General features: G+C 36.4%; 2 protein-coding genes across 2 annotated transcripts; one reads left to right on the top strand and one right to left on the bottom strand.

Annotated features, from left to right (window-relative positions):
* Positions 1–209: 209 nt before the first annotated feature.
* LOC131153643 (uncharacterized) lies at positions 210–15,980 on the bottom strand. The gene is made up of 9 exons (XM_058106093.1): positions 15,691–15,980; positions 15,529–15,588; positions 15,365–15,412; positions 6,440–6,572; positions 6,274–6,350; positions 925–1,023; positions 766–836; positions 575–665; positions 210–480 (listed from the first exon to the last, which is right to left on the bottom strand). The coding sequence occupies exons 1-9, from the start codon at positions 15,967–15,969 to the stop codon at positions 370–372; spliced, it is 969 nt and encodes a 322-aa protein (XP_057962076.1). The 5' UTR covers positions 15,970–15,980; the 3' UTR covers positions 210–369.
* LOC131153641 (probable alpha,alpha-trehalose-phosphate synthase [UDP-forming] 11) lies at positions 11,027–13,874 on the top strand. Its single transcript, XM_058106092.1, has one exon. The coding sequence runs from the start codon at positions 11,336–11,338 to the stop codon at positions 12,362–12,364; it is 1,029 nt and encodes a 342-aa protein (XP_057962075.1). The 5' UTR covers positions 11,027–11,335; the 3' UTR covers positions 12,365–13,874.
* Positions 15,981–16,226: the final 246 nt, after the last annotated feature.

Here is a 16,226-nt window from a genome sequence, read left to right as displayed (position 1 = left end):
GAAAAGGAATCATTTAACCAACCCTCTTTCCCTGAAAACTTCATAGCTTGATAGTCGTCGTCCTCGTTCATAAAGTAAAATAAATCCATAGAAAACAAAGAACTTTAATAAGAACAGTCCAAATTTCCTACGTTTCTTATAATTCTTGGATAACTCATCGTCGGATCGCCGTGTTTGCTATTGCATTAGAAGATCCCTAGATAAATTCATTGTCAAAACTTGAGCGCATTTTGCATTTCTCAAGTCCATGCCAGATATATTAATAGCCTCGTACCTCTTGAAACATTTTCTTTAGTGCAACTCATGCACAAAAGTTATATTAATACATTACCATTTACAGCCAGAAACTGAGAAACCGCACCAAGAAGCTCACTTTTCCTTTGAGCTTAGTCGTCTTCCAAGTACGAGAAGTCCCACAGAAGCCAGAGAAGACAAAAATGTTGATGAGTAGAAAATCACAAGCAAAGCTCCCCTCAGAGACTGCATCCAAAAGTTTTCAATATTCAATGTTTCAGAAGTAAATAATGATCAATAACAAAGCTGAATACAAATCAAAGGTACTGCTTCGAAGCACCTTGGCCATCGCCAAAGCATTGTCATTTGCATATACCATTGTGCTCTCCGGTACGCCTTGGACACCCTGAGCTAGTTGCCATGAAAGAATCCTACATTTTGGATTTTGAGGAAATAATTCAAAAACATTATTGTTGAGCCTGTGTCAAACATAGAAATAGAAAAAGAGAAATCACAGTTCATATTGGATACCCAAAAATTAAGCCAATCACAGCGCCGATGTTGGCTTTATCTGGCGTTATTTCAACCTGAAGTTCCCCAAACTGCAAGTGACATTCAGGAAAACATTCATTTTCAGATGCAAAAATTACAGGCTTTAAATTTGAATGCAAATAAAGAATTATCATCCACCTTCAGTATCCTCGTTTCCTTATTTAGAGGTTTATCAATTGTTGTAGATCCTACATATGCTGACAGAAGCTTTCCAGTCGTAGTCATTGCTTTTGCAATCTACAAAGTGCAGTAAAACTGATACTCTAGGAAGGCAATTACTGGCAGTCACACCATTAAATTGAGAACAGGAAAAAAAACACAATACATAAAATGTTATAACAGAAATTTGAAGTACAATTCATTTTAACAGGCTTTAGCTGACCCTACCTTTTTTCCACAATAAAAATGCATGTAATGCTTTTTCGAACATGACAGTCAAATGGTAAGAGTAAAAGACAAATGAGAAAAATTATGCAGTGAGCAGAAGCAGATGTACACATGCAGGCGTGGTCAAAAATGCAGACAAGGAAATTCCTCTTCTTCTTTTTTTCCTACACATGCATGATTTCTTCTACTGATGAGCTAGTTTGAAGTAGATCAGGAAAATGGCATGACGACTTCTAAAATTTATTACAATTAGTAGAACACTTTTCATCCGAAAGCAAAAAATAACTTGTCAAACCATTGCAGAGCTCAAAATCTTCTCAGCCGGTAAAATAGCATAATTGAACAATTCCAAAATATGACATCACATGTAATGGCATTAACAACTGCTAGCAAATAACTGTTAGATGTCCCCTGGAATGTGATGCCTTGAAACCTATGCCCATGAACAGCATGCCTGTCTCTTAGGAATTTTTGGGTACTATTTACATTATAGGATACCCAAGAGTCTACATAAGTGCCAATGTCTCTTTTTATTAAGATTACCGTAGTATTCCTTAACTTGTGTACCTAATATTATATTATAAATATCTATATTTCACCATAGTAACCTAACGATAAATATAGCAAGTTAAATCCATGCCCTAAAAATTTCAATTATAATAAATAGTTATCCCCAATTTATAAAGTTGTATCATTAGAATAGTCCAAAAAAAAAAAATCAACGCATAATAATTCTAATTATCCATCATACAAAATAACTGTTCCATGGAATTTCATTTTACTAAAATAAAAGTGAAGGGCAATTTTGCCTTGGTGAGCTAAATATGGAGACATTTTGATCTTGTACTCTTAAATAACCATAAAATCAAAGAAAATCTACGGGGAGGATTGGTATAGAAATCCAAGAACCAAACATTTTTTTAGGCTGCATTTTAGTAGATTCTTAAATGCACCCGATGAATGAAATTAAATTATATTCCAAAGAATACTTTTATATAGTTCACATTACACAAAACGTGAAAATCTACAAATTATGCCCATTTCAAAGTCTATGGTTATTTCAATGTCGCAATCTTAACAATTATTTTAGCAAAATTGCCAAAATCCCTCTTAGACAATGCAACATTCATACTTTCATGATATATAAAGATATTTATTTTAATTTTATAATATTATGGTACTGTATTATTATAGTATCATAATATTATATGATACTGTAGTAAATTGTGTTATCATATTTTTATAAAATAATATTATGTTATTACTATTAGCCTTAGTGGCTACACCATCATTGTTTAATGTGTTTTGATGATATTAGCTTATATGTTGTTCCTAGTGTTTTCTTATCTTTGCAGATCATGTTTAGTACAAGTACTCGTACATGAATTATTGGATCAAAGGCAAAGATCGGACCAAGTAGACATCAAATAGGAAAGATCGAAATGAAGCTAACTCAAAAGCACCAAAGCACATTCCGGAGTTTTATCGTGTATAAATTAATTGTAATAAGGGTTGTGTGAGTGCGTATTGTAACTCTTGCGGTGTGTGTCTTGCATGATTTCAGAGTAAGAGTTGAGTCATTGCATAAGCATACTATGACACATAAGCATATAGGATCTGCACAAAAGTAACAAACTCACAATTCATAGTTTTCAAAGTAAAAATAAAGTGTTTGTCAAAATAATCCTATACTCAATTAAGTTTTCAAAATGAGACAAGTGTTAAGTAATATATGAGTTATAAACATTTTCATAACTTGGTCCAGGTTTTACAAAACTAGCTCTATGTCCTAAAGTCCTAAAAGTCAAGCATATTTCAATAAAGGACATACTAAGCATATAAGATATCGAAACGAGTTTTCAAATATGTTTTCATAAAACAAGATATCTTATATTCATGGGGAAACTCACTTGGACAAGTTTTAATCATCATTAGACTCAATATATTTCATATGCTTTTGTCAAAGAATGTTTTAAGTCATTAAAATGCTTTTTGACAAGGAAAAAGAAAGCAATCGTCACTACCGTAGTGTAGCCTTGAGTCCTGAACACGTTTCGGTATTTTGAGCATAACTTTTACTAGAAAAGTCCAAAAGGACAATCTTAGTGTCCCTAGAAAGTTAAGACAAAATGCCACAACTTTCATGCTGATTACTTTTTCTAATTCAGGGACCTCGTCGACGAATACAGGGGATTCGTCGAGGAGTTGTAGTATGTGGTTAGTCAACGAGTGCAGGGGCCTAGTCGACGAGTCCAACGGGCAGAATGACGCTAACAGGCGGAAAACGGCTAGTTTACCAAATAAAATATCTTTTCTTCCCCCCAACAGCTAGTTAATGGCTCCTAAAGCTCTTGGGCTATAAATACAATCTATTAGACTTGTATTAATATGGTTTTGAAAGCTTTTGATCATTCTTAGTGAAAAATATCTTTTTACACCAAAACCTAAGCACCTAACACTTTGCATTGTTGTTCTTCATTCACAAGTGCTCATTCTCTCTTGCTCTTTAATTGTGTTTGATTCATTACTTGAGAAATAGTGTGAGGTTTGCTTTGTATTTAATATTTGCTCATTTGAGGAGCATCATATTATATTTCCATCATCTTCTTGTAAGGTTCTTTGTGAACCATTTGGTGAAGGTTCTTTGTGAACCAAAGAGGCTCTTGGTGAGCGGGTAGTGATTTGTTCCCAAGTTGTAAGGCTTCTCCACCTGTGAAGGAGATCGTATAATGGAATACTTGAGTTGGTCTCAAGGCATGGATGAAGGCTTGGTGCCGAACCACGTAAAAATACCGTTGTTGATTTTCTCTCCCTATACTCTTTATTATTTTTCTTGTGTATGATTTAAATTTCATATATTATGATATAATTGCTTGCATCTTGCCAAGTGTTTTATTTTGTAGAGAAAGTTTGTAATTCCGCAAAAAAGTTCATTCACCCCCCCTCTAGACTATATGAGTCCCGGGGTGGGACATCTAACAATTACAACAAAAAAACATAGTGTCACACCTTCAGTATACAGTATCGTAACATTTTATAATTGTAAAAATATCATAATAGTTAATCATAACAATATGCTATGACGGAGCATTAACATATCATTTTATTGAGTATAATGCCAAAAAAATAATTAATATTACAATAAATTATAATATAACTTAATATAATATTATTTATCACATAATAATTCCATTTGTTTTTTAAATACTATAATAATATATTACTATAAATATAATAATAATGTGTGACAATACTATATTATAAGGTGTATTTTTGTCCTCAGTGGTTAAATTCTAGGGACATTTTAGTTCCATAAATTAAGATAACAACAAGAATCCCACATTACCAACTAATTATAGTTTGTGCAACACAAGGGAAATGTAATGCATTCAAGTATGAGTACAATATAGTAAATTTTGAAAAGGGAGAAGAAATCCAAACTCTTTATAGTGATTTTAATATCCCAAGCTTGCGTCCACTCTCTCAAAGATTCAAATACCTAGATATCCACCAGGTTCTCACAAACCCTTACTTCCTAAAGAAAACAAGCAACCATACACTCTTGGAGGAACAAAAAAGAACTAGGAAAAGACTAGATCCTCTGATTTACAAATGAAGCTGTAATGATATTAAACTTCAACCAAGATAATCAAAATATGCACGAAGAATTTGATGGCATTCTCTTGAAAATGAAAAGACAAACAGAAACGCTTAATTGAAGATATTCAAGATAATAAGAGTTGCTTTCTGAGATTTTGGGAACTTATTTGTAGGTTTGATGGTCAAACAAGGCCATTCTTGCAAATGCTAAAGGCGACAATTACCAACCATTCACACGTGAATTGGTGGAATGTACTAGAGGGCTAAGCCGCCCTTTACTTACACCTAGGTTAGTCAACCACCCCCCAAGTCCCCAAAGGCAACTGCAGGTCAATGGTCATCCACTTTGGAATGCATATATGGTTGCTTTTTGCCTAATTTTTAAAATTATTTTTCAAGGTTATGAATTTTTTGACATTTTTAAAAACAAATATTTTTCTAACTGCCAATATGATGATGATTGTGCATAAAAATTTAACACTTACAATATATGAACAAACATAAGGCAACTAAATATTAAGGGTCTTCAAGCCTTAAATAGATCACTTGATTCTATTGAATTGGATCTAGAAATATTCATTCTAAATCCAATTAACAATAATCCAAAACAATTTGCTATAATGAAAGCTAAGATTATGAAACCTTGGGGCTAACAGATGGGAACCATATTTTGTGGAGAAATTTTATTTCTAGGAAATCTTTTGGTAGTCGAAGATTATCATCACATAAGATTTTGGGGTTGAACCAAACTAGAGAATGTGCATTGCATTCTGAAAGAATCCTCAAGAATTTTACAAACCAAACACCCCCTCTAATGTAGGACAAGAAGCAAGAGCTTGGGAAGATCCATGCTGGAGATTACTTAAGAAGAATTGGATCGAGAATCATTGGCTTTAATTAGTAGTTTACAATGTGTTTAGTTCAATTAAGATAGTGTTTTGTGTATTTGGGGGCTTGTTTAAGATAGTGTTTTGTGTATTTGGGGGCTTATTTGTAATATTTATGTATCTAGGGATATTTTTGTAATGTAATGTAGTTTTAGGGGTATATGTGTAATTTCAGTGTGTAGAGGCTTTCTTGTAAATAGTGTGTGAAAGCTATGTTGTAGACAGTTATTGTCAAATTTAAGTTAACTTGTGAATGTGAATTCCCCCTGGTATCTCCTCTCTCCTCCCTTCCCCCTCCTCCTCTCTTCTATTCTTCAAATCTCTCCCATGGCTGCAGAGCCTTGATGCTGCATCTGCATCACCCTTTTTACCTTCAACATTTTAAGACCAGGTATTGAGCACTTCTTTAACAGAAAATACTAATGATGGCCATTTCTTAGGACCAAATCACAACTCTAGAATGTCAAGAAAAATACTTTAGGAAAAAAATAAAAATTGCAGCAATAGGGAAAAAATTGTAGATTTTCTCTATAAGTGTACTTGCCGTTCCAAAAATTTTGCCAATATATTTTTTGCAACAATAGCATCAAACATTCCCAAGTGCTGTATGTACCCTTTGTAGTTCACCTCGACCATACTGCCCCATGGACTGGAACCTCCTTCCAGCAGATAACAAGCGCTTCCCAAATGCTGTATCACCAAACAGAATGGAAACAAGCTTTAGAAGAAACAATTTACATAAGTAAAATAAACATCATTCTCATCTGGCTAGTTCTTGCCTGATTTGGCACTATTAGGCAAAGAGCTCTCTAACAAAGGGAGCTTGCATACTAAAGCATGGGAAGCTGATGTGTCTGCCATTTCCCATGCTCGTGATAGATTTAACAATATCTCCCCTAGCTCCTGACCACACTGAATGTATGATAATTGAAATAGTAAGTTTCTACACATCAGGTTTCGGCAAAGCAAAGCATTTAGTCACATAACGAGAGGAAAACTTAGAAAGGCAACTAAGAAGTAGCCAAATGAGATTAATCAACCCCAACTGGAGAAAAAACCAACCAAGCATGTGTCTTTGGTCCAGTAGATCAGAACAGATGGTAGCAATAAAAAATATTAAAACTTTTTATGATCTTGTTTAAAAAAATCACATACTCTAATGCCATGCAATTGTTTTGTTCCATCATGCAGGTTTCAAATTTCAATTTCTTCTAATAAAACATCAATTTCTTAAGATCATAAACTCTGCATCTGTAAAAAATATATACTCCCCAAAATTGTTTTAGATTAATGGCTTCTGTAGAATTGACCACTATTACAAGGAACATATCATATTTATTATAGTTTCAAATACTTAAAATAAATGACCAATATATGATAAGATACAATTTCTTTAAGGAAATCAATACGTATCATAAAGATTATCTTAATTGACAAAAAGATTTACAGTACATATTGTACAACTTGTCATTCACAATACAATATGGTATTCATGATACTTGTCCAATTAACAAATTTGTGGCTACTAACCCTTCATTCCACTCCTCCACTTCACAAACCTACTTCCAAAATATTAAATATATTATTGGAGATTAACTATGAAATCTACAACCGTGTTTGTGCAAATTTTCCGGGACCCAGATAAACTTTGCTCTTCTTTAATGACTACTACATTTAATTTTTATTTTAATTAATATTAAAGGAAATTCCATTGATACATGTTACTCTAGAAGTGAATGGTGTCTAATGTCTATTATTAGGCACACATTGTAGAATTTAAAGAACTTGCGATAATTGACATTTTCACAGTTCAAGGTCTTTTTTATTTAGTAATGTATTTCACATTGTTTATTATATAAGTGTGTAGAAAAGGAATGCGATTAGGAAGGAGCAGATCCCTGTAGGACATACATATAGTGGTGCAAGGGAATTGAGGGATATGTTTTTGGAATGCCACAAAATGTTGAAATAGACACTTCTATAGTCATATCTAACTCTTTTAACTATATGACGTCCATGAAAAGTTCTATTTGGTACATATACTTCATTGTACTACTATAGATATTCATTTTCTAACTGTATATACATTTATAAATAAATTTACTACATTGATTAAAAAAATAAAAAGCCTTGCAACACACAATACAATGCAATAGATGATGCAAAAAATTGAAAATTGATACAAAATAGATACACAACTAGACAAGACCTAATAATAAAGTTTAACTGCACATTTGTTTCTATGGATTGTCATAATCAAATTTTTTTTTCTATTGCAGAGTTGGATTGCCTAATTCACAAAAACCGAATGGCCAAGTGCCGAAACAAGACCACAGAGTTCACTTCTGACTATTGACAAGTTCTTGCTGTAGGGTACTAACAATGAAATCAATTTCTAATAGATACATGAGTTGATTAACTACTTAATTTTAATTGAGCAAAATAGAAGTTATTGATAAGATTGAGCACTACAAATGATAAAATATTCTTCAGGAAAGAAAATAAATGAAGGCAGACCCCTAGAGTCTCTACACACCAAAACCTAGTATTATGATAGTGCTCATCAAGAAAAAAGTGGAGATAAGGCTCCTTCTTTGGCTAAGAAGTTTGCTGACAATCCATCAGGGAGGAGGACAACCTGCGCCCCTACCCCCTAAAGAAAAAAAAAATCTCTCTGAACCAAGTCCAGAAATGCCAAGATTCGAAATCAGTACATTGACTCGGAACCAGAAATGCCAAGATTCTAAACCAGTACATTGACTCAGGAATTAAAACTATGCCACCTTGCTACGGGCCAAACTTGAATAAGGGTGGAGGAAGACCAGCGGGGAGCTGGGAGAACGCTGAAGACAGCTGGCGAGCACTGGAGGGGATTAGGTGCACATGCGAGTTTGGGCTGAGTTACCGTGTGGGGGTTGGGCTGAGTCCTTGCGAGCTGAGATGTGGAAGTCGGGCCGAGGCACTGTGGGCCAAAGCCCATTTTATCTTTTATTTCAAAGTCTTCTTTCATTACAAACTCTATCTTTTGCTTTACGTAAAGAAAAAGCCCATGTGGGTATTCTAGAAGCAGGTTGTTGGAAGTTGTTAAGGGTATATAGTGATTAGTGGGAAGGAGGGAGTTAGCTAGAAAATTGGTAATCAATTTGTTTTCTGTTTCTAGAGAGTGGCTTTCTCGAACCAGCCAACCTGTTGTTTCTTATTTCCATTTCCTTTGTATGCATTGCACTATTAAATTCAGTTCATCTCTGTAATTTCATTCTCTTGCAAGTAATTCATTCAATCAAGGCATTATCACTCGCTTGAGTTCATTACAAATTGTGTTGAGTTCATTCCATTTCAAGTGGGTTCATTACAATTGGTATCAGAGCCAAACTCCTATCACCATGGGAGAGGGAACTCGCATGAACCAGATGTTGGAGTCCATCGCTGCCCTGAAGAGATCACAAGAAGAGCAGCAAATCACTCAATCCGTACAGCAGAAGCTACTCATCACCGTGACTCAACAGTTGGGAGCTCTCTCCGATGCTGTGAAGCTTCTCGGCAAGCAGAAACTCGACCAGGAAGGGGCAGGAGAGACATCGAGCCACAACTTCGAATACCGACACCGTGAGAGCTTCAATGAGGAGCAACACATTATAGACAGAGCAGAGACCCTGCTCGGCAAAGATCAGAGACAAATGGTGTCCTCGGAGCTCGTCTCTGCCATTCACCAAATCATCATCAACAACGCAGCTTTACACGCCTGCACTCAGAATCTGGGAGCACCAAGCCCATCGGATCTGGTCAAGGCACCTGCTAATCAACAACTGGTCGCTGGAACCAGCATTCCTGATGCAAAGATTTTGATGAAAGGCGAGGTGGTCGACGAGGAGGCGGTTGATGAGATGGACAGTGACAATCAGTACGAGATCGTGGAGCTCAACGCTATGGAGTCGCTTGCCGAGCACATCCACTTCTGCGGGATCTGCAAAAAGGGGATTAAGCGAGATGTCAATCTGAGAAAGCACATGCAAGCTCACGAAAATCAGCTCACAACCCCAGAAGCACTCGCCAAGCCACTAAGCTACGTTGAGACCAAGAAGACGAGGTCGTTCCAAGGTTGCAATCATATAAAACCTCACTATCTTGTGTTTGGTTTGATTTCCTTGATGAAGTCATCAACGGGTGTCTCGAAAGCGAGTTCTATGGGGGCTTTCGAAATGTCTTCGTTCAAGGGTCCTCCTATAATGGAGTTTTTGCAAGGGTCGAAGCTGCTTCCTGCTAGCGGGGTCTCGGTAGCCGAGGAAATGGATAAAAGGGGAACAATGTGTTATGAGGATGAAGATGATGAGAAATATGTGGAGGTTTCTAAGCAGTTTCGTGTACATGGGGATTTGTCAATCACGCCAGAATGGCAGATCGTGGTCACGAACCAGCTTTCGGTGCGGGCTTTTCACAATCCAGAGAGCAAGAACTGGTGCTTTGATGGGGACATAGATGCCTTGGTGTTGCAGCTGAAGGATAGGTTTCCACCAGAGGTTGAGGTCTTGTATGGGGGGAGTTTGGAGGCGGAGATTGAACCGGCGGAGCGGAAAGAGGTTGCCCAATTCTTGTTGAAGAAGTTTGGGTGCGTGCCTACTTTTTTGTCCAATGAAATTCAGGACAAGTTTTACCATGGATTCTGTAAGTATTACCTTTGGCCTCTGTTTCATTATATATTGCCTGTTTCGCCAATCAATGATGCCCAGTTCAACCCGTCTCAATGGCGTGCCTATGTAAGGGCAAACCAGATTTTTGCCAATAAGGTCTTGGAGGTGCTAAACAACCCTTATGAGGACTTCGTCTTGATACATGATTATCACCTCATGGCTATGTTGTCTTATCTGTGGAAAAAAATTCACCAGGCAATAATGATAAAAGCAAGGGTAGAAGGTTCTGGTTTTCAAGTTTATGAGTTTTCAGAGTCAGATATAGCAGTATGCCGGCTAAAAATTAAAGGAATGACATGCACTGGCTGTGCTGAGTCTGCTGAACGTGCCCTTTTAATGGTTGATGGAGTGAAGAAAGCTATGGTTGGTCTTGCCCTTGAAGAAGCAAAGGTCCATTTTGATCCAAATGTCACTAATACTAACCACATCATTGAAGCAATAGAAGATGCCGGCTTTAAAGTCGATCTTATAAGCTCTGGCAATGATGTTAACAAAGTGCACCTAAAACTTGAAGGAGTGAGTTCTCTAGAAGAAATGAATTTTGTTCAATCCTCTCTTGAGTTTGCTGAAGGTGTGAAACAAGTTGAAATGGACATGGAGGGAAGTGCAGTAATTGTTAGTTATGACCCGAACCTCACTGGCCCAAGATCTCTTTTGCACTACATTCAGGAAGCTGGGCGTGACACCAAAAGGTACAATGCAACCTTGTTCCATCCTCCTAGACGAAGAGAAAGAGAGCGGGAGCATGAAATACAGATATATAGAAACCAATTCTTCTGGAGCTGCCTATTTTCAGTTCTTGTTTTTGTTTTCTCTATGGTACTTCCAATGCTTCATCCTTATGGCAATTGGTTAGATTATATGGTGTACAACACGCTCACTGTTGGCATGCTTCTAAGATGGATCCTTTGTACACCAGGGCATTTCATTGTTGGCTAAAGGTTTTATGGGCGATCGTACCATGCTCTGAGATGGAGATATGCTAATATGGATGTTCTAGGTGCACTAGGAACCAATTCTGCTTATGTCTATTCTCTGCATATAGTTATTAAAGCATTGACTTCAGAGGAATTTGAGGGTCAAGATTTCTTTGAGACTAGTGCCATGTTAATATCCTTTATTCTCCTAGGAAAATATTTGGAGGTGGTGGCCATGGGGAGGACATCAAATGCATTGGGAAAACTGACAGACCTTGCCCCTGAGACAGCTTGTCTGCTTATATTGGACACTGATGGAAATGTTGTCTCAGAGATGGAAATCAACACTCAATTGATACAAAGGAATGATATAATTAAGATTTTTCCAGGAACAAAAGTTCCTGTTGATAGGGTTGTTGCCATGGGTCCTAACTTCAGGAAGTTTTCCATTGATCACATTGTTAGTGCCTATGTGAATACAAATAGCCGGTTGATACTTTTGGACTATGATGGGACTATGATGTCAGAATCTTCAGTGGACAAAACTCCCAACAATGAAGCTACTACTGTGTCGAATGCTTTGTGCAGTGATCCCAAGAACGTTGTTTTTGTTAGCAGTGGTAGGGGGAAGGATTCTCTCAACAAATGGTTTTCTACATATGAAAAATTGGGAATTTCAGGAGAGCATGGTTCCTTTAACAAGTGGACTAAGGATTTTCCATGGGAGTTTTGCCCATTAATGATGGAATTTGATTGGAAAAAGATGGCAGAACCTATGATGGAGCTTTACACTGAAACAACTGATGGCTCTTCTATAGAACAGAAGGAAGGCGCACTTGAAGGTGATCTTACTAATGAGCCTGTTGTTGTTAAAACAGGTCAACACCTAGTTGGAGTGAAGCCACAAGGTGTTAGCAAAGGCTTGGTAGTGGAAAACCTTATATCGACCATGCGAAGTAGGGAAAAAACCCTAGAGAAACATCTTTTCGCGAAACCTAATTCTCTTATCCAAAGCTACTGTTGGTTTGTGCGTGTGAGAGGGGAGAGAGAAGACAGATGGCGTTGTTCAGAGAAGCACCGCCAGGAAATCCTGCAGTAGGAGAAGGAAGATGCGACGTGGGAGTGGTATCATATGTTGAAGGAGCCGTTTTCTCACCTTGTGGGCAAGGTGCTCTCAAGGGGAGGGTATTGCTATGGGCCAAACTTGAATAAGGGTGGAGGAAGACCAGCGGGGAGCTGGGAGAACGCTGATGACAGCTGGCGAGCACTGGAGGGGATTAGATGCACGTGCGAGTTTGGGCTGAGTTACCGTGTGGGGGTTGGGTTGAGTCCTTGTGAGCTAAGATGTGGAAGTCGGGCCGAGGCACTGTGGGCCAAAGCCCATTTTATCTTTTATTTCAAAGTCTTCTTTCATTACAAACTCCATCTTTTGCTTTACGTAAAGAAAAAGCCCATGTGGGTATTCTAGAAGCAGGTTGTTGGAAGTTGTTAAGGGTATATAGTGGTTAGTGGGAAGGAGGGAGTTAGCTAGAAAATTGGTAATCAATTTGTTTTCTGTTTCTGGAGAGTGGCTCTCTCAAACCAGCCAACTTGTTCTTTCTTATTTCCATTTCCTTTGTATGCATTGCACTATTAAATTAAGTTCATCTCTGTAACTTCATTCTCTTGCAAGTAATTCATTCAATCAAGGCATTATCACTCGCTTGAGTTCATTACAAATTGTGCTGAGTTCATTCCATTTCAAGTGGGTTCATTACACACCTTCATCAATGGGACCCCACAGTATTTTAGATTCTTTTAAGCCCTGAATAGACGCAAGCCTCTGGCTTCATAGCATCTCCTTTATTCATTTATTTATTGGACAGATAAAGAAATTTATAAGGAAGAAGAATGTACAAAGAGGATGAAGAATCCTCAAAAAGTTAAAAAGAAACATAGGAAGCTAATACAAAAAAGAAACCCAAGACTAAGCCAAAAAGAGCCAGTTAATAACATTGAATATCAGCAACGCCACAGTGCCAAGACGGCCTATAGTTAACACCCAAATGGACACAAAAACAGCATCTCCTTTATTACATTTACAGTCCTGGACCTCCTGGTTAGTAAAGAATGGCATCCTTTCTAGCATCATATAAAACATTTCCTACATGTTATGAATAATCAAACATAAAGGTTTAAGGTTTTCTTTTTATGATTTTACAATATGAGAGTTCTAGGCTTCTAGAAAACATGCTGTAAAGCCTATTCTTGTATTGTGAATAAGGTCAACTTATACTTAAATCCATAAAATTGCAGTCAAACAATGTGTGATTTCAGAAGTTACAATACAAGCAGCACAAAAACATATAGCTAGCAGTCCAAGCTCCTCCAAGCCTTGTCTACCTAACTAGTAGAGGCTCCTATTGTCATTTATCAAGACCAAAGGGGTTGCCAAGAACCAGTCATCCTTCATGCACCCTTTTCTAGAGATGTGTGTGTGTGTGTGTGTGTACGCATGCGTGCACAAAAATTATAGTTTAAAAAAATGTCCTCTATGTTTTATTTTATTCTTCCAATATGAAGGTTGTTCCTTCACTGAACAACTTAGTTGCACCAAAAAAAAACAAAAAAACAAACATGTCAAGCACCAACACTCATTTACATTTTATTAGTACAAAAATATTAAATAAGAACTGATCGAAAGCACTTCCCCTCAATGACCAACGCCCAAACAAAGGCTTTCACACAAAATTGCAAGTGGGTTATTTTAAACCAGTGATGCTTCCAAGAACAAAAAAAAACTAAATCAAGATAAATATTCAGCAAGCGTGATTAAAATAATAATAATAATAAGAGCGTCCCCGGCTCACAAGGCTCCCTGCTTTGCGAGGCTAGGGGGAGGATCATCACAGTGTATGCAGCCTTACTGCTGCTTTTTCATAGAGAGAGGATGTTTCCTTGGACTTAAACCTGTAACCTACTAGTCGCAAAGGAGCAACCTTATGTTAATCCAAGGTCCACCCTCATTCAATACGCGTGATTATAAAATTAAATTAAGAATATCACAGAAATGTGGGTATTTTTTATAACAAGTTCATAAGGAAGCCTTAAGGCCAGTTTAGTTCTAGAAAACATTTTCCATTTTTCATTTTTTAGTTTACCAAACTATTACAAAATGTTGACATATTTTTTAGTTTTTTCAAGATTCATATTGAAAAGGTAATAAAGAGTTTGTTTAAATGTGCAAAATATTTTTTCATTTTTCATTTCTAGATGTCAAAATAATTACCAAAAAAAAAAAAGATAACTTATTTTTTAATTTTTCAAAAATCATATAAGGTGCTCATTGATTTGGGGCTCAAATTTGGACTAGTGTGGATTTTGAAGAAATTCAATCCATAATTCATACAAATCAAATTGAATATCTGCATTCAAATGCTCCCATTAGAAATCTATAAAATAATAAAAAGATGTTTTTAAGCTTTTCAGCCTTTTCTACATAAATTTAGCAAATTGGAAAACATGTGTCATTTTATAATTATTTGAAAAATTAGAAATGAAAAATAAAACTATTTTTACAAGCAAATAGGTCAAAACTTTTATTGTTGTTCATTTATTTCAGACAAATGCCGTAAAAATGAAAAATTAGCTAACTTTATTTTGAAAAAGCTAAACTTAAAAAATAAAAATTATTTTTTACAACTAAATGGCTTCATGGTTTTCTTAAGAACAACAACAACAAACCAAGTCTTAGGTCCCACTAGGTGGGATCAGTTACATGAATCCTTCTCTGCCACTTTACACAATCATGGCAATTTCCTCCATCAAATTTAGAACTACTAAATCCTTACTATCCCATTTCAAATTATTTTATATCAACCTACCCTTTCTATTGCCCCTCACAGTAATTAGATCACTCCTCTTTACTAGAACACTTTTTGGCTTACGTTACAAATGTCTAAACCATTTAAGTTATCTTTCCCCTATCTTTATCTTTTACAGAAGTATTTCACTTACGCAAATATGTTTATTCTTTAATTTATTTTTTAATTTTCTTCATAACAGAAAAGAAATAAATAAATAAACTTAACTGAAATAGCCGCAAATAAAAGTAACTAACCTCATCTATGACAGGTCCATTTGAAAGATCAAAAGCTGCATCATTCAGCTTCACCAATCCCAAAAAGCATTCACCAAAACATATGAACTTAAAAAAATCACAATACCCAGAAAAATTAATCACTTAATGAACCGCATTCTAAAAAACATACGTGCTTCACTTACATCTAACCGAAGATCACGAGGAAGCTGGCCGAGATAACCTGGCGGAAGATTAAAACTATCCTGCCAAGGGGGAAAAGAAGAATAAAAAAAAAACCAGCAGAATAAAATCAAGATTGAAACCAAAAATTACAGATTGTAATCAGATTTAACACGTGCAATTACAACTAATTCTTTAAGGAGGGTTTGTGGGTCGGGGCCGAGGGATTTAGGGGAGTCTGAATCAGTGAGAGCAAATGAGATTTTAAGAGGCCTGAAGAGTAGGTGTCTTTTGGTGAAGGAGGGTTTGAGAAGGGTGAAGGAAGGGAGATAGTGGGGATTTTGGAGAAAGAGGAGGGTACGAGAGCAAGACAGACTGGGTAGAGAATGAAGAGGAAGAGAAAGAGGAAGAGAAGCCATTAGAGGAGCTTTTTGAGCCATTCGAATTGGATTTGTTTTCGACATATGAGGAGCCCGTGCGCGCTTTCCAGATTTTGATGGGAGTCACGTGCCTTGCACACATGAGAAGCGGGTTTTGAAATTTTTGTTGACAATACTTTTTAGCCCGTTTCGGGGAGTACTTAAACAATTAAGTGCTTATGAGGCTTATAACTTAAATACATTTTGCTTACATTACAATAAACACTTATTACAATGAGTACATTTCTATAACCACTTTTTTGATAACTACTTAATTGAACTTTGAGAAATAATTTATGATA

This window comes from Malania oleifera, chromosome 4 (assembly GCF_029873635.1).
Source record: "Malania oleifera isolate guangnan ecotype guangnan chromosome 4, ASM2987363v1, whole genome shotgun sequence".
NCBI classification, from domain to species: Eukaryota; Viridiplantae; Streptophyta; class Magnoliopsida; order Santalales; family Ximeniaceae; genus Malania; species Malania oleifera.
The sequence above is the reverse complement of the archived record's forward strand: the minus strand, read 5'-3'. Positions and strand labels throughout refer to the sequence as shown.